The sequence below is a fragment of the Pezoporus wallicus genome, unplaced genomic scaffold (genome assembly GCF_028554395.1).
Source record: "Pezoporus wallicus isolate ANWC-B61680 ecotype Strahan unplaced genomic scaffold, APGP_CSIRO_Pwel_v1 scaffold_2696, whole genome shotgun sequence".
NCBI lineage: Eukaryota > Metazoa > Chordata > Aves > Psittaciformes > Psittacidae > Pezoporus > Pezoporus wallicus.
The window spans coordinates 1,164,153-1,190,900 of NW_026637439.1; the positions used below are offsets into that span (position 1 = coordinate 1,164,153).

The window sequence follows — 26,748 nt, forward strand, 5'->3', positions numbered from 1 at the left end:
CTTGCAGGTTAGTAAACTTGCTACCTGTTTTGAAGAGCATTCCTAGTCAATAGCTCTTTGGTCTTTGTTCTAAACCAAATAAGGTGATAACTCTTTGTTTTCCAAATCAGTTTTCATATTTTGTTATGTGTTTTCTGGCGACTGTAGTTTGACTGAAATTTCAACACTGTTTTCATGCAAAGAAGTCCTCATTAGTCACAGGAAATGGATTCTGTGTGCATCATTACCTTCATTACCATAGGAAGAAGGAATGGGTGCTTATCTTGTGTTAATAATTTAAGAATATGTATATTCTGTGTGAAGGACCTGCCCTCAATTGTGTTGGGTGTTTTTAAATGGTTTGTTTTTTTTTTTTTTTTTGAGTTTGGTATTTCTGAAAGAGTTGAGGATTACTGTTAGGATTGGGGTAACCTCAGCAGCACACTGAATAGAACCAGACATGGACAACCTTGAAACAGCGCCCATTTACTTATCTCCTATATGTGCATGAATGTAATGATAATTCATTACTTTATCCATACTGTTTCCAACAATGGAGAGGATTTTTATGGAACAACCAACAAATTATAAGTAGATACTTGCTTTCAGTGTCATTAAGATGTCTTTGTGCTATAATGATGGTCATAAAATTACAGCGGTTCCTCATTTCCTGGCACTTCAACTTCCACAAAGTTATGACTATCTTCCAGAGAATCAGGACTATTAAAGAGGCCTTAAAAATGGCCTGTAAAGGAAAAAGAATGCCATGCATTGTATTGTTCCATTCCTGGAGTGAGATTAATAAGTTTCTTCTTGACATGTTGAGAGGTGGGCCGGTGTCAACCTCGTGAAGTTCAACGAAGTGAAGTGCAAGGTCCTACACCTGGGTTGGGACAATCCCAGGCACAGCTACAGGTTGGGCAGAGAAGAGATTCAGAGCAACCTTGCAGAAAACGACTTGGGGGTGTTAATTGGTGAGAAACTGAACATGAGCCGGCAGCCCAGAAACAAGGCATATCCTGGGCTGCATGAAAAGGAGCGTGACCAGCAGGTCGAAGGAGGTGATCCTGTCCCTCTACTAATAGCTGTCTCAATAATATTTGCATACAATGAATACATTTATTTAGCAGGTGTTACAATGCTGCTCTTGAAACCCTTCTTTATGTAAGGTTTGCAGTGTCGGGACACAGGCCAAATACACACTCTGCTAAGGAGAAAATGTTCTTTTATGAAAACAAAGGTGAACATTTGGTGGGAAGAAAAAATGATGTAATCAATTTCACTCTGAAATCAGCTCATGGGAATCATATCTCTGCTCTCGTGAAATGCAGCTTGGATTACTGCATCCAGCTCTGATGTCCTCATGAAAAGGATATAGAGCTGTTGAAGCAAGTCCAGAGGAGGGCCATGAGGATGATAAGGGGAGTGGAGCATCTCCCACATGAAAACAGGTTGGGAAAGTTGAGACTGTTCAGCCTAGAGAAGAGAAGGCTGCTTGGAGACCTCACAGCAGCCTTCCGGTATCTGAAGGGAGCCTGCAAGGATGCTGGAGAGGGACTCTTCATTAGGGACGGTAGTGATACGACAAGGGCAGTGGGTTTAAACTTAAATAGGGAAAGTTCAGGTTAGGTGTAAGGATGAAGTTCTTTACTGTGAGAGTGGTGAGGCTCTGGAGCAGGTTGCCCAAAGAAGTGGTAAATGCTCTGTCTGTGGCAGTGTTCAAGGCCAAGTTGCGCAGAGCCTTGGGTGACATTGTTTAGTGTGAGGTGTCCCTGCCCATGACAGGGGGGTTGGAACTTGATAATCTTAAGGTACTTTTGAATTGTAACCATTCTGTGATTCTGAGTTTTTTGTTGCCCTCTAGAATTTGTGTCCTAGTAGAAGAGTAGGGCTTCGTGATAAAACAAAGGTGTGAATTTGTTGAATAATGTAGCAATAGCCTGAGCAGCTAAAGGAAATGAACATTACTATGTACTGAAGAGCTGCTGCTAATAATAGAGACCTTTCTTGCATTGGGTGGCTTGAGAAGAAAGGTTTGGTTTTTCAGTGCCTTGACAGAGGGATGATTACAACATTGGGACTGCAAGAGGGTTTTCTGGTACTTCAGAGGAAAGTAGGAGAAGGCTTGAAATGGCAGCTCTGTTTATAGGAAAGAATTGCTGAGGAAAAAGATGCCTGTGTGTTTAAAACAGCAAATGAATTGGAATAATGCATGAAATCCATAGGGAGTTAGGGCTCACACCAAGGGCATCTTGAGTGTCTTCTGTCCCTCTGCTTGCAAGTTGTTATGTGTGTTTAGCCCTATATGTTCATAAAATGTTAGTTTTGCAGACTGCAAGCCTCTGTGTGCCACCCAATAATCTGAGTGAGAATCAAATGCCACAGAATACTATGTGCTGCTGGAAGACAGCAAAAGGGCATTACAAACGACTTTGCAGTAGGAACAATTTCCTAGGTGAAGTTGTTCAGGTAATACAACAAATGTTCTCATGCAACTGAGGAATGTCAGGTCTGTTTTACACATTTTTCCCAGACTTTTCATCTTGACTAAGCCTTGTTGATGGAGAGCTCTTCCTGGCTTGTCATCTGACCATTATTTTAGTGCTGAACATATAAATAAAGCTAGCACAAGCTGCTCTACTTTCACCTCTGCGTACTGTCTCTAATCTTGGTTGGCCTGTAATGCTTCAAAGGGAGCCCAGTTTGCAGGGGTCTTCAGAAGAGAAATTTACATTATGAAGAAAGAAAATTTTTCTTACCTCGTTATGTAACTGAACTACAGCATAGTAATAGAAATGTAATGGAGCAAACTGAGTAGACAGTATGGTAATCAAGATTTCTGTTGATTGTCCTGGGATATAAATGAACCAGATGTCAAAGGACTGTTGACCAAAGCTTCAATTTGTGATCAGCTGTTCCCTTTTTTTTGTTTTCCACTTATGATACTTGATACTTGATGCAGTTGGGTATACTGAGAACTTCATGTAGGCTTGGCATCCAACTTGAATGAACAGACAGAAGATACTATGTGCTTTTCCACATTGTACCTAATCTGTGTTAGGTTTAAATAAACTTGGCCTGTGAATATATGCTTTTTTTTTTATATATATATATATATATATATAAGGGACAAGAGACTTTTAAGTTTGAAGATTGCATAAGAAGGGAATTAATTTCATATAATGTTGTCTTTGTAAATACATCAAGTACTCCATAATTCTGTATGAGATTAGTTTTTGTTAAATGGTTGAATATTTTTTCAGAAATGGTAAAAGATTTCCAGCAGCATGTGAGGTCTGCCCAGGCAAATGCCCCAAGTAGATGCAAAAAAAGCACCTCAATTAAAAACATACAGTGTAGCAAATTTGCACAGATAGATGATTTTTTTTTGCTTCATAAGAACTAATGGAAGGAATGGACAGATTTTGATGATGTTGTGTTTTCGTATATGAATTGAAGCATAAATTATTTGAAGGGGTTTTTGTTTGTTTTGTTTTTTTTTTAGTGTATCATACTTAGATAATTTCCTTAGATAATCTTATTTGAAATTTAATGTCTAAACTGTCTAGGCTAAAATCATAAACCAGAAGGCAGAATTACCAGAAATGCAGATCACTGTTTTGTTTCATATAGATTCTTCTCTGTATGGGTGGAGCTGTACCTGTGCAATGGGACTGTGTTGATCCAAAGCACAGACAGGCAAAAAGCTCCCAAAACCCCAAAATTATCAAAAGGTGACATTGCTTATGTCTCCTTTCCTATCACTCCTTCCTCTGTTTACCCCGACACCTGAAAGTGGGAAACATGGGAAGTGGCGTATCTGATTACCACGTTACCATATTCTGGTACTAGGTTGCTTTTGAGCTGTCTTTATGCTTGTATTTAATACTTCCCAGGGATTTTTGTGAATTAAAAGATCAAAAGGAGTGCTGTACATCTTGTGTTCAGGTTATCAGAGATGTGCTCATACTTGACTGGCTAAGCTTAAGACGTGGGTGGGGGTTAAGATTTTGTTTGTTTGCTGATTTTGTGGGAGAGGGAATATACTGCAAGAAGATAGGCAAAAAAAAGTTTTTTAAATGAGTCACTTTTAGCAAGAATGTTTTAATACATTAATTAAAATTGACACTTTTTCTGCAGCTTCTGGAAAGACATAAGAACACTGAGAGCATGGTAGATCTGCTTGAACTGTATCAAATGGAAGATGAAGCCTACGGTAGTCTTGCAGAAGCTACTACAGAGCTTTACCAGTACTTACTACAGCCGTTCCGAGATATGAGGGAGCTTGCAATGCTTAGAAGACAGCAGATAAAGGTATGATAAAAGTAACTAACTTCTATTAATGGAGAAATCATAGTCTTTACTTAGTATTTGTTACTTTCGTTATGCAGTGATGGTTTCTCCAGTAGTTGTTGACCCTGTGTTTCTGTTTTTTTCACTCTTCTGCTTTTGAAGAGTGAGAATATCTCTTGAGTTTACACCTGTTTATCTTACTGTGTTTGGTGGTTCAAATTCATTGTTGAATTTGATAGGTGAAACTTGGAATTATATGATTACTGGAAATACTGACTAAAATATAAAACAGAGACATAGGTACACTATCTGTACTGTTGTTATTTTTTAAAAAAGTTTACACAGGAAGTTACTTTTCATTTTCTGAGATAATCTGATTAGCAATGAAAAGTAAGTAGCTTTTCATCTAATGTGAAATACTTAGATACGGAAGTGTATTAGAAACACAGAAGTTTTTGCAAAATTTAACAGTATCTTTTCCTAAGAGCTAAAAAAAGTAGAGATAGCTGAAGAATACTGCATTTTGGTAAAACTGTTCTATAACACACGTTTGTTTTATTTTAAAATTATTCTAATTTTAAATACTTAACCAAAAATAACAAATGTCACCTCCTTTATTGCATCTCAGAAGTACTTTTGATAAAGTCATTATCTCTTGTGTAGATTATTAAGACTGTAGCCCTCTAATTCTTCTAATATATGTGTTGTAACATAAAAGCTAAAATGGGTCTGTTTTGTTTTCAAATGTCAGTTTATCTCAGCTTGGCACCCATTCAGTTAGCCAACATTGTTATTAATGGTTTCAATTTTAAAAAGACAGCTTTTTTGTCCCTCTGGTTTTGATTATAGAATGAGGAAGGGAGGCAAGAGGATTTGTGATTCCAAAACTAGTTTTATTTTGAGCTATTGCTGTGTCCCTAAAGTAATTTTTTCAAAACATTCAGCAATCTGAAAGTAACTCAGTGAGGTAATGTGATGATATTTGAACTAGAAGTGCTAAATTATAAATGCTGCTGCATAGAGAATTGGGATGGATATTTTTTCAGATGTATTATATGGCTGAAGGTTGTGAACACTATATTTAGTGTAAAGCCTTCTTTAAAGCATGATACAGTTCCCGTTTTATTTGAATTTGTCACATAGGAAGAGATAATTTGGTTTTCTTTGTTCTTTTTACAAGCAGGTAAAGGTAAATAAATTGAGCAATAAACATGAATTGAGTTGTTTTTTGTTGTGTTGGTTTTTGGTTTTGTTTGGATATTTGTTTTTTTTTCTTTAACCTCAATGATCTCTTGAATTTCAATTTAAAAATAACTTGTTTTCTACTTTTCCTGAAAGAATAACCTTGGTAAATTTCAGGGACATGTTTTTGTGGTTGATTATTTTAGTTGTACATAGTTGAATCAAATGTACATTAAGTTCTTTCCCTAACTTGGCAATTTTTGAGTTATAAAACTTGGTCATCTGTATTATGTGGTAGAGAAAGATGCCATCTCTTGTTTTTCATTTCATTGTTTGAGAAAAAGCAGTACTTGTATCTATGATGACAAAATATATATTGCGCTGGGTAGCTAGGATGGAAAAATTACTTTATAAATAGAACTTGCGCATGAAATGGTTTGTGTTAACTTGCTGCATATGTTTTTCTGGCAGGCTTAATAATGAAACAAAGATCCTTGGGTTTCAGTAAATCCTAATGGCTGGGGTCAGCTCCATTTTCATGCATAATATAAGTATTTCTCATGTTTACTACCTCAGTGAAATGGGAGCTGTGACCATATACTGTTTATATATGAAGAGTGACAGGAGAAGGATGAAGTTTGGATCTAGGGCAGGGTAAGGAATGAAAAACCTACAGAATGTGTTAATAAAATGGAAAAAAATAGATTACAAGGATAATGAAGCTTGAATACAAATACTAGGGTTTAGTCAGGATTGCATATACCTTCTGTAATTTTACAGTTTTAGACCTGTAGGTGCAGTTGTGTTCACTGGCCTAATAGAGAGAAAGAAATCACCTTGCTGCTTTGAATTTTCTGGTCTTATAATTGTGTGGACAGTACTTCACACTTATGTTGAGCAGGTAATTCATTTGATCAAACTCTAGGTAAAATCAGGAAGAGGCTTTTTCTTTTTCATGCTTTTTTTTTTTTTTTTTAATGTCCTTGGTATGAGGCTACAGAGAAATGCGAGATAAATTGTTTCATAACATGTATGTAGATGCCAGTAAAACTTTGACACAAGCATTCTCAAAGGTCTGAACTGGACTGCATTTGCTTAACTGAGAACTGATAATATCTTGGTATAGGTGAGAGATTACAGTCATCATTACCTCTCAATTCATCTTCAGAAATGAAAACATTAAAATGTTCTCATATATTAAAAACACTATTAGCCTCATCACATACATACTCATTATTTTCACTGACATGTTAATTCACTTCAATGTGAGGTGTTTTTAAAAAGACTAATATTAAGGTCTAGCACTGGAAATAAGAGATGATGGTGAATTGTAGTAGTCTACCTTATAACTAATTTGACTTTAATATATGTAAAATGAAATACTTAGAAATAAATTATGACCCTGGATTTGGAGAAGGCTGAGGTTCTGAATGACTTCTTTACCTCAGTCTTCACTGGCAAATGCTCTGACCACACCACCCAAGTCTTGGAAAGCAGATGCAGGGACTGTGAGAATGAAGACCTTAGGCCTACTGTAGGAGAGGATTAGGCTCAAGACCATCTTAAGAACCTGAACGTGCACAAGTCCATGATGGGACCTGGTGAAATCCATCTGTGGATCATTTACCTGGACTTGTGCAAAGTGTCTGACACTGTCCCACACAACATCCTTGTCTCGAAATTGGAGAGACATCAATTTGATAGGTGGACCACTCAGTGGATAAAGAACTGGCTGGATGGGTGCATGCAGAGAGTTGTAGTCAACAGCTCAGTGTCCAGCTGGAGACCAGTAACGAGTGGTGTCCCTCAGGAACAGGTGTTCAACATCTTTGTCGCTGACATGGACAGTGGGATTGAGTGCGCCCTCAGCAAGTTTGCCGGTGACACCAAGCTGTGTGGTTCAGTTGATAGCTGGAGGGAAGGAATGCCATCCAGAGGGACCTCGACATGCTTGTGAGGTGGGCTGATGCCAGCCTTATGAAGTTTAACCATGCCAAGTGCAAGGTCCTACACCTGGGTCGGAGCAATCCCAGGCACAGCTACAGGTTGGGCAGAGAAGAGATTCAGAGCAGCCCTGTGGAGAAGGACTTGGGGGTGTTGGTCCATGAGAAGCTAAACATGAGCTGGCTGCAGTGTGCGCTTGCAGCCCTGAAATCAGGCATATCCTGGGCTTCATCAAAAGGAGCGTGACCAGCAGGTTGAAGGAGGTGATCCTGCCCCTCTACTCTGCTCTCGTGAGACCTCACTTGGAGTATTGCATGCAGTTCTGGTGTCCTCAACGTAAAAAGGACATGGAACTGTTGGAACAAGTCCAGAGAAGGGCCATGAGGATGATCAGGGGACTGGAGCATGTCCCATGTGAAGACAGCTGAGAAAGTTGGGGCTGTTCAGCCTGGAGAAGAGAAGGCTGCATGGAGACCTCATAGCAGACTTCCAGTATCTGAAGGGGGCCATAGGGATGCTGGGGAGGGACTCTTCATTAGGAACTGTAGTGATAGGACAAGGGGTAACGGATTAAAACTTAAACAGAGGAAGTTTAGATTAGGTATAAGGAAGAAGTTCTTTACTGTGAGAGTGGTGAGGCCCTGGAAAGGGTTGCCCAAGGAAGTTGTGAATGCTCCATCCCTGGTGGTGTTCAAGGCTGAGTTGGACAGAGCCTTGGGTGACTTGGTTTAGTGCAAGGTGTCCCTGGCCATTGCAGGAGGGCTGCAACTTGATGATCTTAAGGTCCTTTCCAGCCCTAACTGTTCTATGATTCTATGCATTGCACATTTTAGATATTGGTTTTAAAAAGTATTTCCATGAAGTACAGAGCAAGCTTACAGGAGGAGATAAATCTAGTGATGAGGATAGCTAGCAAAATAGAATTACTTTAAAAAAATACTTAGAGAATACTTTGAATAAAGTCTCACAATCAGCTGAATTATGTTTTGGGGAAGAGGCATGGATGTCAATGCTTCAGACTCTGATCTTTAGTGTTACTTTCATACATCAAATGGATAAGTTCGGTATTACTAAATCAGTGTTTTTATTAGTGGCTCTTGAATAACGGCTTAGCTGATTTTTGAACTGTGCTTTTAATAATATTTTTGAGTACATCGTTGTCCTGCAGTTAAAAAACATAAGAACAAGGCTACACAAGGCACATAGGAGGACACAAAAGCAGCACTCATTAAAATGTATAGATTACTTGCATGGTAATCAGCTCAATTTAATTCCTCTTGGTTTTGCAACCCATACTCTCTAATAGTTACAGACTAGTGACTTGGAGAAAACAAGGTGACGAAAAACTCTCTGGTAAAAAACCTTATGGTAGTATTCAGTGGAGTGACTGAAATACTTCGAAGAGTTCTTAAATTGCATTTAGTATATATGTAGTTGAAGATGTGTCCTAGCGTCATCAGAAATGATAGTTGAATAAACTTGGCTTTTGAAAAACATGCACAGTATGGCAGAAATGGTAATACAAATTTATGCAAAATGTCTGGATTTGCAAATTAATGTTATAAACATTGCTGAAAATACTGCTTTCTTTTTTTGAGAAACTGGTATAGTATGCTGAATTATGTTGTGATAGTCTGTATAGTCTCAAAGTCTGTTTCAGAAGGGTTGTATGCCAGTTTGTTTACATTCTGAACTAAACTAGTGTATGAACTCAAGGCAAAATATTTTGCCTACTTAAAATTAGGGGTTTGTGGGCTTTCTGAAAAAATAATGTTCTAAGGAGGCTATCTGTATAAGGCAGGCTGTGGTAGCCTGAATCAGTGAGGAAACTGAACTCTTGCTGTGAGGTTGCTGATTAGAAAATTGTGGCATGTATCCGATCACTTAAATTTGCCTGTCTGCAAAGTGAAATGCTTTAACTTGATTTAGCATTTGAGCTCACTTGCTTAAACTAGTTTTCAGATAACTAGCAGAACATATCTTGTTAATTTTTTTTTTTTTTTTTAAAAAAGCTTTCTTTTTGAAAGTGAACATTTTTTTTAGCCTGGAGCTCAGCCAATGAAGCAGAAGTATAAATAAAGGTTCATGATACACACGTGGATAGATAAGGAAGGTGTAATGCAGAGTGCAGAGTTTAGCTTAATTCTGTCAATTACCATTGTAAAATACTTTAACTTAGTGGTTTAAATGCTTTTCTATATACACTGATATGTGTCTGGGGGAAAAAAAAACACAATGGAATAATCTCAGTCATTCCTCCTGCTCTTGCTATAGCCTTACTCTTCTATGATTTTTCTCTTCTGAATACTACTTCATTTTTCATCATTCTCCATAGTTCTGGAAAAAAAAATTCACCACTGCTCTTTGCAGTACAATGACGTTATTGTTCAGTCTTCTTTCTGTATGTCCTAACATCTTGTCTGCTTTTTCGTTTGTTACTTCCTTTACAATCTTTATTTAATTGTGTATGTCATTCTCCTGTGTCTTGATAATCAAAACCCCTGTTTGTATTGCTAGTCACAGGTTCCAGATATTTTAAGGAATCTAGACCATTCAATCTAAGTTAGTTTGCATATATTAACATTAAAGTCCATGTCAGTATTCATTAGGATAAACCAAATAAAACTATAAAGCCCTTTTTACACCCGAGTGCTTTAACTACATATATATGGGGCTGTACATCTGGAATTATAACATATTTTGAGAAATAGTGCTGGGTTTGTGTTACCAGCTGGGAGCATAGTTAAAATGTGTAAGACTAACTTTGAGAAATCCCTGAATAGATCATGAAGCTGAAATGCGTACTTTCTGGCTACTACATCTAGAAGGCTGTGTTTGGAGTTAGTTGTTTGGCCTCTTGGAATGTTTCAAAGAAACATAAGTTGAGTGAGCTGAAACAATCCTTTATGTCTGAAGCTATTCCTCTTTGTATATTGCCTCTGCCATCTGTAGTACTCCCTCAACTTACTTTCTTTTGTTCTTATAGTTAATTGACCAGATGTTATAATATCTCATGTTTTTCTCCTTTTCTGCTTCTTACAAGACCTTCTAAAAGAGAGGTAATAAAGGGAGCTGGAGAGATGTCACAGATCTCTGCCTAAGTTATAATGTGGTCTGGTCTAAGTCTTTTTCTGTCAAGTTTTGTCTCAGCTGTCTTCAGAAAGACCCTGGAACGTATTAAAGACCCTTGAGGACTATTTCTTTATATAGAAGATGTATACTATATAAAACTTAAAAATCCTGTAGTTGCAGGAGTGTTTCTTCTATCTTCTCACAATAAACTTACTTTACACTCTTCAAAATGTAACAACAGTCTGTGAACTTTTCTAGAGAAGAATGTTTCCAGTAGAAAAGCCTTGCCTCTCTGCTTTATTCTCACCTGCTCACAGGCTAGATGAAGCACTTCTTTTCAGTTTATGTCCTCTGAAGAACTTGTTTTCCTCCAGAAACATATTCATGTGGTGTAGAAATGCATTCTTTTATGTTCCTTTACACTGAAGCAATATTGATGGAAATATGTTTACACAATATGTTGAAGTTAATGGCTCTGCTGTTTCTTCTTGTGTGCTTTATAACAACTACTTTTGTGAAAGCCATCCTAATTTTCCTAGTTGCAAAGCATTATCTGAAGTAAAGTTTGCAAAACATGAAAATGTACAAAAGCAAGTTTCATCATCACGGAAAAAAACATCTAGTTGGTTTTATCATGAGGCTTGGATTCTTCTCAAAGAGGATATAGTTTTAGGAAGAACAGCTGGAATGGGTTTCTTGAAGAAGTGATTATTAGACGAGAAAGTGTAGATTTGGCTATGTGATCTAGTTGTGAAAAGAGAGGGTTTTTAGTTAGGTCGTACTTTCTCTGGAACTTTGAGTCCAAATCAAGAACTTCCAGACCAAAAAGTGAGTTTGAGAAAATGTTAGGGAAATTAGAAGCCTGTTAGATTAGACAACTATGTCAGAGTTTCCTAATTTTTAACTAAAACAAATTTTCACTGAATCAAAAATAGATACCATGTTTGTAAGAAGTGCCAACTAGATGAAAACATTTTCTTTCTTCACTGTCCATTTCAATTCTTTGGTGCCTTCTCTTAGTCATATTTAGCATGACAATGGTAATATAAAAAATACATGTCTGTTTAGTCTATAAAGTGACCTGTGCTCTTTTATGGACTATAAAAGCAAAAGCTGCTGGCATCATAAAGGCATGCAGTGAACAAAATGAAGCATAAATGTGTTATGCATGCATTGCAAACAGTAATGGAATGCAGAAAGACAAAAGAGCTTCCTTTAATTCCATGAGAGTATTGTCTTATACCAAAGTGGTTAATTATTGAATGCAGTATAGAAAACGAAGTCTTCAAAACTCATGAGCCTGCTCATGTTGCTGTTGAATGGTCCACATGTGTTTCCCTTCTCCTTTTTAAATTCTTAGCTAGGGAAAATGAAGTGGTCATTTCCAGCATGAAGGTATTGTACATGTAGAGGAAAGCTGCTGTATATTCTTCTTAAGCTGTTAACCTCCAGGGACAGGTTCCCAGTCTTTTCTCCTCAACTTTTCTCCCTATTACACCTGTGGTCTTACCTTAGTTAAACTACCTTCCCCTCACCCTCGTGGTCTTGCTTTCTAGTTCCTATGATAATATACAACTCTAAATAGTGTAAATGTATCCAAATATTATGATTTAATATATATTTGCATATATTTGCTGTCATGGCATGTTAGTGAACTGAAACATAATGCTTATACAGCCATTTGGAAAGTGGAACCTTGTATATTTTATCACTATGTCTTGGTTGTTTATGTTTGGTTTTCCCTTGTGACTGTTTGTCCTGCCCCACAAGGATCACAAGCATAAATTTCATTAATTTTCTAAGTAGGTTGCACTTCAAAACTGGTAATTCTTCTCTCAAGTGGTCAGTGACTGTCAGTTTTTATACTCACGATGTGGCTATTGTTTTTTTTCACATTTCCTCAGAGTGTGTCAAGGTACATGACCAAAAGTGACTGTTTGTATGCCGTTTGTCTTTCAGTTTGTCACAGTTTTTTTTTTTTTTATTATAAAGAATGATAATGATTACCTTTTGAAAGTTTGCTAGCAGTGTTTATTTTACACTGTTTTTTGTTTGTTTGTTTTGAGGGGGTGGGGTTTTTTGTTTGCTTGTTTGGGTTTTTTTTGTTAATAATTCTGATTTTCTTTGTTGCGTTTCTTGATGGAGAGATTGGATGGTAGAACATACTGGCTGGATGGGAGGAGATTGCTCTTCCCATGGGGAGCACTGTAACATGTTCAGGTCAGTGGAGAGGTTCTTAGAGGCCGCAGGGTGTGTATGTCAGGCAAGGCCAGAAAAGTAAGCTTGGAGGGAAGCAGGGAGCAGCAGACAGCTTGACCCCTGAGACTGCAATTTCCAGGGTAGCAAAGAGGACTCTTAAATTTTGCTGCCACTCAGAAAGTTATTGACAAAAGTGGGAAGTAAGGACGAGTCTTCAAGAACACAGTGGGGTCTGTGTTCACAGAGTACCTTTCTGGAGCCTCCGTCTGACAAGTCTGCTTTCCCTAAAATTGGATCATGAAATATTGAAGCATCTTGACCGATTTTCCTCTTCCTTGCATGAGAATATCTGGCTGCTCTACGTGAAAGACTACCTATATTTGTAATACGCAGTGCCAAGATCCTGACATGCTGATAGGTACTTAACTTCCATGAATTTTATTTTTTAATTAATTTGATTCCTACTGCCCTGTGAGTGGTCTGAGATTACTCCTGCTGGCAGCAAATGGCCACAGGGTGTTAACTAGGCTATCCAAAAAGTAACAAAGGTATCTGTGGCTGAAGACTACTACTTCAGGAATCAGCAAAGGAGCCTGGGTCTTCAGAGCATTTGCAGCTCTTGATTATTCTTGAAGTTTCTCATTCTGAATTTGTCATCCTGAACCTTGATTGCCTCTTGCTGTCAAAGCTGTTAAATGGTTCTTGAAACAAGTATTCTGGCCTAACAGCTTTAATGTGAAAGGAACAAGCTTTTCAGCTTAGGGTTTGTCCTCAGTTCCTAGCTAGCCACCTTTTTTAAGGAACCAGCTTTTTCACCTGTTACAAGACTGTTCTCCACAGGTGCATAGATTCTGACTTGACCTGTTCCCCTTGAAGCAATGAGAACCTCCTCTCTTGTCATGGTTTAACCCTGGCTGGCAGGGTTAAACTAAGTAGTACTGGCAGATACTAAGCAGTACCCAGCTGCTCACTTGCTTCAGTCTGTGAGATGGGGGAGAGAATGGAAAGGCTAAAAATGAGAAAATTCATGGGTTGAGATAAATACAGTTTAATAGGTTAAGCAAAAGCCATGTGTGCAAGCAAAGCAAAATAAGGAATTACTTTCCATTCAACACTTCACCGTTAACATCAGCAGGCACGTGTTTAGCCATCCCTAGGACAGCAGGGCTCTATCACATGTAATGGTTACTTGGAAAAACAAGTGCCATCACTCCAAACGTTGCCCCTTCCTTCTTCCCACAGCTTTATGTGCTGAGCACAATGCCACATGGTGTGGAATATCTCTTGGGTCAGTTGAGGTCAGCTGTCTCAGCTGTGTCCCCTTCCAGCTTCTTGTGTACCCCCAGCCTGCTTGCTGGTCCGGTGGCATAATAAGCAGAAAGGCCTTGGCTCTGTGTAAGCACACCTCAGCAGTAACTGAAACATCCCTGTATTACCGGCAGTATGCTTCACAAATCCAAAACAGCCCCATCCCAACTGCTGTGAAGAACATTATCACAGCTAAACCAGCACATCCGTCCTCCATCATTTCATGGCTTCAGAGCCAGAAAGATGCAAAGTCCAAACATGAACCTTAGCAATCTTTGTACTTCATCTTTGTAATAGAAGACACTCTAGAAGAATCATAATATATTCATGTTCATGGTCAGTAATTCTAAAGAGTTCAACTGTCTTGCCAGATAACAGGTTGTTTAGATATAGACTATAAAACTGCTAAGCATCAGGGTAGGGCAGCTCAAGCAGCATTTGGGATTTACATCTGTCCTTTGTGTCTTTTGGAGGCTCCTTTCAGACTTCTGTCAAGCATGCCACTGTTGCTGCAGGCTTAAGGCATGATGTTGGTCTGTTCTTGTTCATGCAATTATTTGGGGTCCTCCTTTCAGACAGTAGTCATTTGTGGGGTATGCTGCTTGGTGTCTCCTAAATGTGAATGTGTACATGAACAGATGTATAAAGGGAAAGTATACATCAGTAACTCTACCAGGTTGAACTGGTTTATCCTCATAAACATTTACAACCCTGTCATCTTCCTTGTTTCCCCAGTTTCTAAAGCTTTGCAAGATCATGACCATCTACTTACGGCTGTGCATACATGTGCATACTTGTATGGGAATTAGTAAAGCAAAGGCTTCTTGGGGTTTTGTTTTTTTTTGTGCCTTGTTGCATGCATACCCGGAGTATGAATGATGGCATGGATGGCATACTTGGGATTGCAGTTCATGAAAAGGTGCTTCCCTTTTTTTGTTACTTGTAGATACTTGTTCTAGGAACAAAGATACAGTTGTATTATGCTGTCCTAAATCTCTGTAGCTAACACCATGTGTGAATAATGTTCTGGCAGGCAAAACTTCACGAAGAAATTCATACTTCAAGGCTTCTTACTCTCTTAGAAATGATACATACAAGAAGTTAACTTCCATTACTCAGTGACCCTGTGTCAATTTCAGTATCAAATCACCTCATCATTACCAAGAAGTAGAAAAAGGAAGAGTTTTAACTGTATTGGTTTTTGTCCTTCTTCTCAAAGGAGCTTACTGTTTCAGAGTAGTATGTAAATGGAAAGCATTAACCTCACCAGTCATCATTCACTACTATGTACATAGTTTGACATTTATTTGGAAACTGTTGTCTGTTGACTCATAAGTATTCTATGTGGGATTCACAGAATCATAAAATTCTTTAGGTTGGAAAAGACCTTTGAGATCGTCATGGCACATATGTGCTCTGTTGAATTATGTGTTACAGCATATCTAGTGAAGTTATTATTCGCTTACTGTTTGTCCACATTTTTATTTTGCCTATTCCCTTTTAAAGGTTTTTGGAAATATTGAAGAAGTAGATCAAAATACCTTATCAAACTACTTCAGACATTTTTCAACAAATTAAGAATTACTTAGAAGGCATCTATGTGTTTTTACTTGTAAAAATCACCTCTCTAAGATGTGGGATAGGTGACTGTGCAGATATCCTGAACAGTCAGTTAAAAACCTGCTGTTCATAGCATAACTATACAGTGGAATGGCTCTCTGAGACCAAGCAGAAGATTTGTGAAATCAAGCTTAGTATTTGAGGCACTAGAACTTCACGTTAACATATCTGGGGACATAAAAGATGATAAGCACTTTTGGGTTTGGGTAGTTTTGTATATACTAGTGAGGTGTCTTCTTGATTGATGAAAAATATTGACAGTTGGCTTTGGTGTTACAGGAGCAGGCTTAAATATTTAGTTGCTTAGAAACAGTCTGTTGTCTGTGGTAGGACTATACAATAGCTTCTAAAAACTAAAAAAAAATCTAGTCTGGGGAGAGAAAGTTATTTTTTTAATATTTTTGAAAAGAAACTCTAAAACTTTTACTGGCTTCAGATAGTTTCCACTTCAAAATAAAATTGCCTTGATCTTGTCAATGAAAAGATACTTGGATTCCCAGACACTAGAAAATACGTTCTAAAAAGTCATCTATAACAAAGAAAAACTACGAAATTGTTGATGATTACTTACCATTACCCCAATACATCCACTGTTTCCAGCTTCATTCTGACTGAAGAACAGTCATTTACTTCAGAATGAAATATTGCAGGCTGGAAGAAAGCCTGGGGGAAACATGCTCATTATCTTAAGGTAATAAGATATTTAACAAAAACGATACTGACAAATCAAATGTACATTTAAGGTTTTGGTGCTTCCAGTAACACTAGCACTGAAACTGTAGAGTTACTTTTTCAACAGAAAGTGACTTCAAAGGGGCTTCTTTTCTGTTGAATAGAAGCCAGTAGTTTTCTCTCTCTGCTGCACCCTCCCACCCCCCTGGCCCTCTTTTTTTATCTTAGCCACCCTGAAACTGATCACTGTTGGCAAAATAGCAACAATTAATTGTGTAGCTAATTGTGGACTGATTTCTTTTCAGATCTCAATAGAGAATGACTACCTAGGACCTAGAAGAATTGAGAGTCTGCAGAAAGAAGATGCTGACTGGCAAAAAAAAGCTCACATGGCTGTGCTTTCTATTCAAGATCTTACAGTTAAATACTTTGAAATAACGGCTAAAACACAGAAAGGTAGTTACAGTCTACTGTCAATCAAATGAAAGATCTTTAAAAATTTATTTCATGTTTAGCATGTTCTGTATTGTACTGCGATTTTTTTTTTTCCATCAGTGCTCTGTGAAGAAAATGCAGTTGTCATTACCATTTGTTTTTACTTCTGTGTCTATTCAAATCTTTCACCAAATAAGCCTTTTCAAAACATCATCAGAAGTGAGCAGAGTAGAAATCTTACATAAAAGTTTCATAATCACTTTCTCAGTGTGATTGTATTAGCTGCATGTACATTTGCAAAGAATTTAGGGACCACAGAATCCTGATGAATTCTGTCCTTTATACTGGATATGGCAGATGACCACAGTAAGTGCTTATTACTTTTCAGCTCATTTCCTTTTTCTGTCTCCCCTTCCTTTCAGTACTTTTTTTTCCATAGCTCTAAATACTAAACAACAGCTCAAAGTGAAAACTGCTCTATTCTGAAGTCTTGGATATATAACCTTGGGATTTTTAAGCCTGAGGAATGCAGGAGTTTTACTGTGCAGTAAAACCAGGTCATATGACTTGTCACATACATCTGCACTCTGATCCTTGTACCATTTGCCAGTTTACTGGGACAAACACACCTGAGAATGTGGTTCCCTGTCACCTCTTTTAGTAGTTTGGCTGCAGGTTACCAGTCCCACAGTCTTCCATGCCTGACTGTGGGTTCCTGTTTCTTTCTTTGTCTTGGTGGTAGTGATTGTGCAACCAGATGAGCTATATCCCTGGGAGAAAATCTTCTTTGATGGGTTTCCTGTCATCTCACTGCATGACTGCTAGATCTGCCTCAAGAGAAGCAGTCACTGCAAAACAATTCCTTTCAATGAAAACCCAAGTTAAGCATAACATGAAACTCTTATTTTGAAAAGTGACTAAACCAGTTCAGGCATGTTGGGATGAGTTTAATTAAGGCAAATTCTAAATGTATTTAATCAGTTTGGTTCCTTTTTTTACTTTGACAAAGGCAGCAAATAAAATATTCCACTGGTTGAAGAACAGTTTACAGTTACTTTTTTTTTTTTGTGTTCACATACTTGTTTTTTGTAGGGAAAACTGCTGAGAAATGGAATGTCTGGACACTGTTTAAAACCATAGAACTTTGGTATACAGGTTGCTTGCCTGGGAGTTTTTTTGGCATCCTGGTGGTGACAGGGTGGTCTTACGTACCAAATTACTAACAAATGGCAGAGGAAAACCAGAGGAGAATATAGAAGTATTTTTTATTACCTGTCAACAGCGTTTAATGTGTTCTAGCACCTGGGGACTGAACGCTACCCATTTGACTGTGACTTGCATGGCTTTAGTTTTGCAAAGCTGAGTGTACAGTATCATGTGGTTGTTCTATATATTAAAAGCAGTGAAAATCTCGTGTGTCAGCTTAGATGTCTGCGGCTCAAGAAAGAAAATCTGAATCAGGCAAAGGACTCTTGCTACTCTGAAGGCTTCCTGAGAAGATTATTCTTACGTTAAGAACGGATTATAATTTGTTTAGTTAATTTGAAGTAATTTTGTGAAGCAACCTTTGAGTTTAAAGATAGCTGCTATTTAATTTTAATTTAGTATTTTCACAGAGTTGCACTTGGTCAAGCTGCAATTTTTGTTTTAAACTATAATTCTTTTCACTCTGCAGATCTGTTTAACCTTATAACTGCACTATAGAAGTTATTAAGGAAAACTGGAGACTTCAGTAGCTGATGAATGGCCCTTTTAGAAGCAGGGGAAAATTTGGGATACAGTTTAAAACCACATGGTAGTATTAATGAGATATTTCTATTATGTTAGGAATTCTGAACCAGTGGTTCAAGTTTTCAGGTACTGTGTGTTCAGAATGGTCCCTTTTGGATAACAAAAATCAGAACTGTAATGATAAAAGGATCAACAAATAGCTAACTGCAGTTTATATGAATCCTAAGAGTACTTGTATCCTGGATTTGAAAATTAGTACTCTGTGGGATAACTACTCCCAGCTAAGAGAACTTTGAATGCTTTTGTGTACAAATGTGTGCATTGCCTCTGCAGTAGGATCACTGGTGATCTGAGGAGTAGACTGGTAAGCTGTCTGCCTTTTCTTTCCCCTGTAGCTGTGTACGATCGAATGCGAGCAGACCAGAAGAAGTTTGGTAAGGCAGCATGGGCAGCAGCAGTGGAACGTATGGAAAAACTTCAGTATGCAGTTTCTAAGGAGACTTTGCAGTTGATGCGTGCAAAAGAAATCTGTTTGGAGCAGAAGAAGCATGCACTGAAAGAGGAGGTAATTGTTTGTACTAATAAATAGAAAAATAAAACATGAAGAAAACCCCAAACCTTAAAGAATGTTGATGTACTTAAAAGCAGACAAAGAAACCCAAACAACCCCAACAAAACCCAGAGCTGAAAGTAATTTTTTTCCAGTTTTTAATAATAGAAGTCTGTATTTGAACTTCCATTACACTTTACCATGTTAGACGAAGTTGCAATGTAGGTGTGGTGGGTTTTGTGCCACTTACATTTTCTGTTAATCTTTTTCTGGTTAGTGAACCATCAAGACAGTTTTTACTGTCAATGTCTACAGATACCTACTGAGATGAATAAAATGAAGAGAAGGGATAGGACAGAAATCTGCTGCTATGTAATCTCCATGCGTTAGCTCCTTGAAGCATAACCACCTTTTCAGAATAGTTCTAACATTCCAGATGGAAGTTGTCTGAACATTAGTAAATACATAGATGTTGTACTATATTGTCTTTGTCTCTGCTTACCCTCATTATTAAGGCAGTCTTCCTGTGGGGGTTGTGCTAGCTACAGCTTTTCTGAGGAAAGAGTGCATGCATTAAACTGTGTTTAAATGTCTTAGCAGAAAAAAAAAAAAACAGTATTTGCTGGGTTTTATGACACCTCCTAAAAAAGCTACAAATCCTCTTTTAAAATTTGCTTTCATACAGATATTTGGTGCTGAGAACTTTTTGTCACACTAATGTCAATTTACATTCTGTCCAGTCAGTGGTTTGTTTTTAGAGCACTTTTCAAATGTTTTAGCAAAATTTGACTAAACCAGTGGCTCTGTTGTGAGAAGGTTACCCAGAGAACTCAAGATTTTAGTGCTGTATAGACTGGTGGGTTTGTAAGCCTGATAGACTATATGCCTATCTTAGGAGATTCTGTAAAAGACAGTGTGTTCTGTGAGGAAGAGAGAGTACCTGCAAAACCTGGACCATGGAATAAAAATAGTTCGCTCCATTTCAGTGTTCTTCAGAATTAGAAGGCCAAGAGCTGAAACCTAAGTTTTTCAGGCTGTTGCCATTTTTATCTTGATGAGAGAACTAGGAGTACTAATTGGAAACACCATACTGAAGATCTTCACGTATTCATAGGAGCCACATGTAATCTTTTCTGTAGCACATCTTATTTTTCTCCCAGTGGAAACCTTCTGTGAATTATATTGAATGAGATCTCAGTCTGGTAAATAAGTAAGTGTTTGTTTAGATGTACAGAAGCATTAGGGGTTGCGTAGGAAAAAGGAGAGGTTTGCTGTAGTATACAATAACAGGTGAGAAGCTCTGAACTGAGAGTTTGGGGCTTTTTGGGGATGGAGAAATGAGGAACATCTGATGGCATGCATGGGCATGGTGGTTTGGCATGGTGTATTGTTTGGCAAGGTATGGAGAGCTATGGATCAAAACATGATGATGGGGAGATATGAGAACCTTTTCTAGCAAACTATTTAGCTACTGTTTTCTAGGCATAGAAGATAAAACCAGGATATTCCCTTAAAAAGACCAGAATGCTTGAGAAACTAATCTATCAGGATTTGAGTTGAGGATTAAGACAGAAAGAACAACATTTCAGAACAAAGACCAGGTTTGACTGTTTATGAGGACACTCCCGGTGTTCAGCAGGTTGTCTATGAAACTTTGAACATTTACACTTGGAAAAGAAAAAAGTTTATATAAACCAGTGATACACCCTTTTCAAGAGGAAAAGATCTTACTTTTAGTGTCTGAAATTTTCCTGATTGCCCAGGATGCCAACTGTAAGTATCTTAACTTCACTTTTTTAATGTTTTGTCCTGTAGTATCATGGCCTGACTATAATTGACTCCTCATACTTAATAGGTTGGAGGAATACTTTTGTTAAACAAGTTGCAATGTATGAGTGAGAGCCTGCCTTTTATCAGTGGTCCATGTTTCCCTTAAAATAATTTAGAATTTCTTTAAAATTATTTTCTGTTGGTTTTGAGGATGAGTTTCTGTATTCACACTGAAAGACTTGAGTTTTTCTTCTGAATTTTACTCCCTTCTGAGATTTCTCTGTCAGCAATAGTGATGAATTAAAATGAATACTTGAACTGGAGAACAGTCAGAATTCACACAGGGTGGATTGAAACATCGCTTTGAATTCCATCTGATAGTAACAGATTACTTAAAAGGCTGGATAATAGAAAATGTAATAATAGTTATTCATATATATTGCTAGGAAAAAGTAGTACAAATTTTTACCGTGAACTGCAGGTTAATTACTTCGTAAATGACAGCAGATGAGAATGACCATGTTCTTATAATCTGGCCATAGCAATGTGAGCCACCAATACAGCAGAGTACTACAGCAGCAGATGCTCTCCAATCTGTCAGTCAGGTATTTCCAGCAACAGGGTAAGTGTTAGTGTCACTGCACATGGAGTTGTGAGATTTCTTCCACATCTTTCTTCCACATATTTCTGGTCACCAAAGAAAGATTGGTTCTAACTGGAGCAGTTACAGACAGGACTACTACAGTGATGACAGGAATGGCAAATCTGTATTCCCAGAGAAGTTGAAGTTGTTCTGACAAATAAAATGAAGGCTGAGATAATAGAAAATTGCTTTTCATAAAAATACTAAAAGGAATAAATACTAGTCAAGAGCAATGCATGTTGTTGTTCAATACTGGCACATGAACAAATGGTATTATCTGATTGTGAATACACTGGAAATCTGGAAGATGTTTCCTGGCAGTTAGGAGGGAGTATTTGGAACAGACTTCCAGTGGGAGTAACGAACACAGATTTTTGTGAGAGCTTTTTGGTTTGTTTTTACAAAGCAGAATAAGAACAACAATAACATGGAGATTATTTTAAGAACACACATTATGAAAGCAGTTCATTTTAGATTTGTCTGAAAGTATTCCGTGATGGTGGAAAGCTGGATTTGATGGCACTCACATCTCTATTTCATGTTTGACTATATTTCTATTAATTTTGTCATCTGCCCTTTAGCATGGGTGCTCATAGTTCTTGTCAGAGGTTTTCTGTATTAACATATCTTAGTAACCACACGTGGGTTTACAGATGATATATTTCTTCCTTAGAACTGTTAATTTAAGTTCCTGCTTAAGTTCTTCACTTAAGGGCCAGGCAGATTTAATTATTTGCTTGACTTAATGCAGGAAATTGAACTCTGATCACCCCAGTTCTAGTTCTTGTCCACCTACAGATTGTTTATTCCCTGTAACATTCCCACGTTAAAGTTCTTTGTGTTTCTTTCACTAGCTGATCAGCCTGACACCTACCAAGGAGGCAGCAAATTACTAGTACAGATTAGATAGCAACTTGTAACATTAAGAATTGAATCACTCTTAAATTTTTAACAAGAAATGTCAGTCTTCCTGAGAGTGATGGTACTGTTTTGAATTACTGTATGTATATAATATCTCACATAAAGTTTTAACATAAATTATTGAAATTAAAAGTTCTCATTTTTCATGAGAGGCTATTATGTAGCTAGGAATCTTTGAGAGACATCTGACAGTATTAAATTCCCATTGCTGTTGCACCTGAAAGTTGAATATAGTGGTGGTGTACACCTAAAACAGACCAGGTACCGGGCAGCATCTGGAATGTATACTTGTAGGGCTAAGATCTGGTTTTAAGATGGGTCCTTTAGCAGGCAGACACCAGTGCGATGGAATGAAATACTGAGCTGCTATAACTTGATAAGCTGATACTTCTGAAGATGGCACGTTTGTGTCTCTATTCTGTCTTTATACAAAAACTTTGGGCTTAAATTTGGAAACATTTTGTTTTTTTAGGAAAAATAAAAAATAAAAGTATGTTTGAGTGAATTTCACAGTTCACTGTCAAAGCAAGTTGTGGTAGAACTTTGAATGATGTTGCCTTAATTTAAACAAACAAACAAACAAAACCAAAATAAAAAGAGGAAACCACAGGCAAAACAAGCAAAAAAAATCCCCACAAACCTGACACATTTTGTTGCTATCGTATATTTTTTTACAATGAGAAAACTCTTTAGAAATGCCAAAACCCAGGATAACCCTGCCTTACCAATGAACATTATCATTTCTATATGGAAAAACTGGCATGTTCAAGAGTCAGTCTTTTGTCTTGAAAGCTAGCTTCCAATTCACTCCAAATATGCCATCATTATATCATTTACTGCTCTGGTCATAATTAGTAACTTAATATGGATGCAGAGTAATAGAATGGCATAACAAGACATTTTGGTGTCACACTGGACTGAAACATACATTATTGATTGTAAGATTTATGATACTAACTTAAGGACTTACTGAGCCTTTCGCATTAATAATTGCCATCAGTAAATACACAATAGAGTAGGAGAAATTGACATTACAAGAACTGATTCACAGGTCTTCTGTCTATTCATCTTACATGAAAAGAAACATACAGAACAGTTTCCTTAGTTTTTAGCTGAGCTGTGAAACCCCTCTTCTGAATGGGTAATGATGCAGGTTCTGAAAGCATAGATGCTATGAAAAAAAAAAAGGGATAGGACAAATTTATGAAGTAAAATCCAGTAAATCTATTCTGTGTAAAGGGCAGCAGTGTGGCTTAAGCTGTGCTGCAGACTGGTGAGGTTTCACCAGGAGGTATCACTGCACTGCCTACTATGTTTCATTTATGTTTCTGGCAATTTGTGGTTAAACTTTGTCCAAAACTGGGCAGTGAGTAAGATGGATCTTTGGTTTAATTCAGTAGAGGTATCTTTCTGGTTTAGTATAGTTATATTTAAACATATAGAAAAAAGGTCAGGTATTAAAGATGTCTGAAAGGGTGTGGCTGATCAAAACCTTATCCTCTTGATGTGTTGTTCAATTTTAATGTTACATTTAGTGTACGAGACTCATGTGGTTTTTGTTGTTTATTTTTGTTCGTTTGTTTTTGTGTTTTCTTTCTTTCTTTTCATTTAGATGCAGAGCCTGAAAGGTGGTACAGAAGCCATAGCCCATTTGGACCAGTTAGAAGCTGACTATTATGATCTACAGCTTCAACTATATGAAGTGCAGTTTGAGATCTTGAAATGTGAAGAGCTGCTGTTGACAGCACAACTTGAAAGCATCAGAAGACTGATGTCAGGTGCTGCTTTGTGCATTTTAATTAAGTTGTAATCTGCAAAAATATATTTCTGTTTGTAAAAGTCTAGTAAAGCCTGTGGGAATGAAATGTGAACAGACCATATGAACTTTTAACATAGGGCTTTTAACATAGGTATTGTTAAAATTTACACCCATTCATAAGGCAGATACAGAAGTTTTAGTCTGGTTCTCATTGCCTGTGTTGGAAATAAGCATTTAAGATATTATGTAAGTTTTGGAAAACAAAATTCAGAGAGGAGGAAATTTCTTAATTACTGGACTTGTCTCACTAAAAATTTGCATTGGTATTATTAATTTCTTTGAATTTTAAAAGGTATTCCTGCAAATCAGAGTCCTTCAGCTAAACTTTGAAGCTTGTTGTATTGCCATCTCACTAATTTAGAGCAGAGATGCATACCTTAAGTTTCCAAAACCTACTACACCTTGTGTACTTACAAACTATGGAAATAGTTACTACTCATATACTACTACTATATAACTATTACTACCAACAATAATGATAAGGGAAGTAACAAGGGCAGAGAACATAAAACTTAAAGGGGAAAAAAACACAACAATAAAGAACAATGATATACAATACAGTTGCTCACCATCTGCTGACCGATACCCAGCACAGCCCGAGCAGCGATCTGCCCTTCTGCGTGACTTCCCCCAGTTTACATACTGGGCATGATGTGCTGTGGTATGGAATATCCCTTTGGCTAGTTTGGGTCAGGTGTCCTGTCTCTGCTCCCTCCCAGCTTCCTGTGCCCCTCCACACTGGCAGAGCATGAGACTGAAAAATCCTTGATTGGAGAAAGAATTACTTAGCAGCAGCTGAAACATAGATGTGTTATCAGCATTGTTCTCAAAATAAAGCTGAAACACAGCACTGCACCAGCTAGTAAGGAGAAAAATAACTGTTACATCTGAACCCAGGGCAAGCATCTAAAACATATAGTCATCTCTTAATATGTGTTGCTTCTTGTGCTGTCAGAAGAGAAAAGAATAGTCTGTTGCATCTTCTGTTGCCCTTCCTTTTTAAAGTGTACTTACAGTCAGTAAAGTAATAGCATTTTAAATGTACATGTGTCTTGGTGATTTGTAGATGCTGTTGCTGTCCTTTATTCTTGAACCTTACTGGCTCTGTAGAGATATTTCAGAGAGTTCTGGGTTCCGTTTTGATTTGAGGGGCATCAGCACTACTGCTAATGAAGTCCTAACATAATTTTTTGAGAGCATGATTTGATTTGACTGCCAGCTGGTTGTAAGCTAGAAGAAAACCATTTTATTTTGCAAATTCAGCATATTGGATCTGAAAAAGTATCAAATAATAATAGATTGATATACCATAAATAATAGTAGTGTTATTTTACTGTCATTAAGCAAACACTTGCACTGAAATTCAGGAGACGTGAATTTATTAGGTTAAGATTTTAAAGGGTCTTACCCTATCCATATGAACTATTCGTACATCCTTGTAAGATGGTTTTGTGGTAGATGCACTTGTAAACGCCTATCTTTAACATTTTGTGAAAGTGTTCTAAAACAAAACTTGCATGTAATTGCAATTGAGGCTGAGGTCTCAAGGTGGGTTCTAGTGACTTTGGTAGTTTTATGTATGGATGAAACTGCTTTGTTTTCATTTTTTTTTAACCTCAGCACTGAAGTAAAGAGTCCAGTAGATCAGGTCTTCTTAGTTTTTATTTTAAGGTTGATATAGTGCTGTGCTTTTTTTTTTCTGGTCCTGCCATGTCTCCTGAGTTGAAGTTAACATGGCAGTCACAATTTTAGTTACAGCAGAGACTGTACACGCAAATACCATGAATTGACAATAGCTTTTAAAATGGAAAGTGCCGTGAGGACAGCTCTTCCAAATAAGCTACTAGCAGAAATAGGAGGAAACTACAGTCTTGCTGAAAGCAGTTGTGAAGTTAAAATGAGGTTTGGTGGTGCTGCAGAGTACGTACTCGATAGTCATGCCAGCTATATCTGTCTGTGTCAGCCGTAATGCATATCCTGCTTGGTATATTACAAAAATATCCAACTTGGTGTAGTGAATAAGGAACGAGAGGCCTTTGCTGCTTCTTTATTCCAACATTCTGCAAGGATTTATAATTGTTACTCTTTCCTTCTTGGCAAGAGATGAGAAGGCAGCGTTCAGAGATGAGCTCAATGTTACAGTACGTGTTTCACTCTGGAGGCTAAAAATCATGAGTGTTGATAAAACTATTGGTAATGACCTCCTTTTCAGGCTTGCAATGCTCTAAAGGATTGCCTTGATATTACCTACCTTCTGAAACCTCTGAGCAGATGCAGTAAATGGGAGGTCGGAATTCCAAGAGTGTTTTTCGTCTTTTGTTGTCTGGTTCCCTTTCACAAAATTAATAGTTGACAGAGGTAGGACAAACTCATGTTAAAGACTTCAGAAGGAGCCCATGTATCCTGAACTACATAGTGAAAGCCAGAGGATATTACTGCTCATCTTGGGTCCATTGGTAAGAGACCCAGAGACATATGTGGACATTGTAATCAAGTTAGACTGTGGACACAAGTGTACATTTACAGTTGTGTTTGGGCTTTTTCAATGCCCTGAGCTTACCTGTGTAGCAGGCTGTGCTTCATTGATATTGATTCCTATTCTTCATAAAC

At 37.5% G+C, this 26,748-nt stretch overlaps 1 protein-coding gene across 2 annotated transcripts in view; it reads left to right on the forward strand.

Annotated features, from left to right (window-relative positions):
* The window catches only part of JMY (junction mediating and regulatory protein, p53 cofactor), a 60,920-nt gene that overhangs the window by 17,133 nt on the left and 17,039 nt on the right, over nt 1-26,748 (forward strand). The window contains exons 2-5 of one of the 2 annotated variants that reach the window (XM_057405448.1): nt 4,120-4,293; nt 16,575-16,725; nt 18,831-19,000; nt 23,932-24,097. In XM_057405448.1, the coding sequence (XP_057261431.1) occupies nt 4,120-4,293; nt 16,575-16,725; nt 18,831-19,000; nt 23,932-24,097 (661 nt within the window). The remainder of the gene's footprint in view (nt 1-4,119; nt 4,294-16,574; nt 16,726-18,830; nt 19,001-23,931; nt 24,098-26,748) is intronic. The other variant, XM_057405449.1, reaches the window with a different exon arrangement.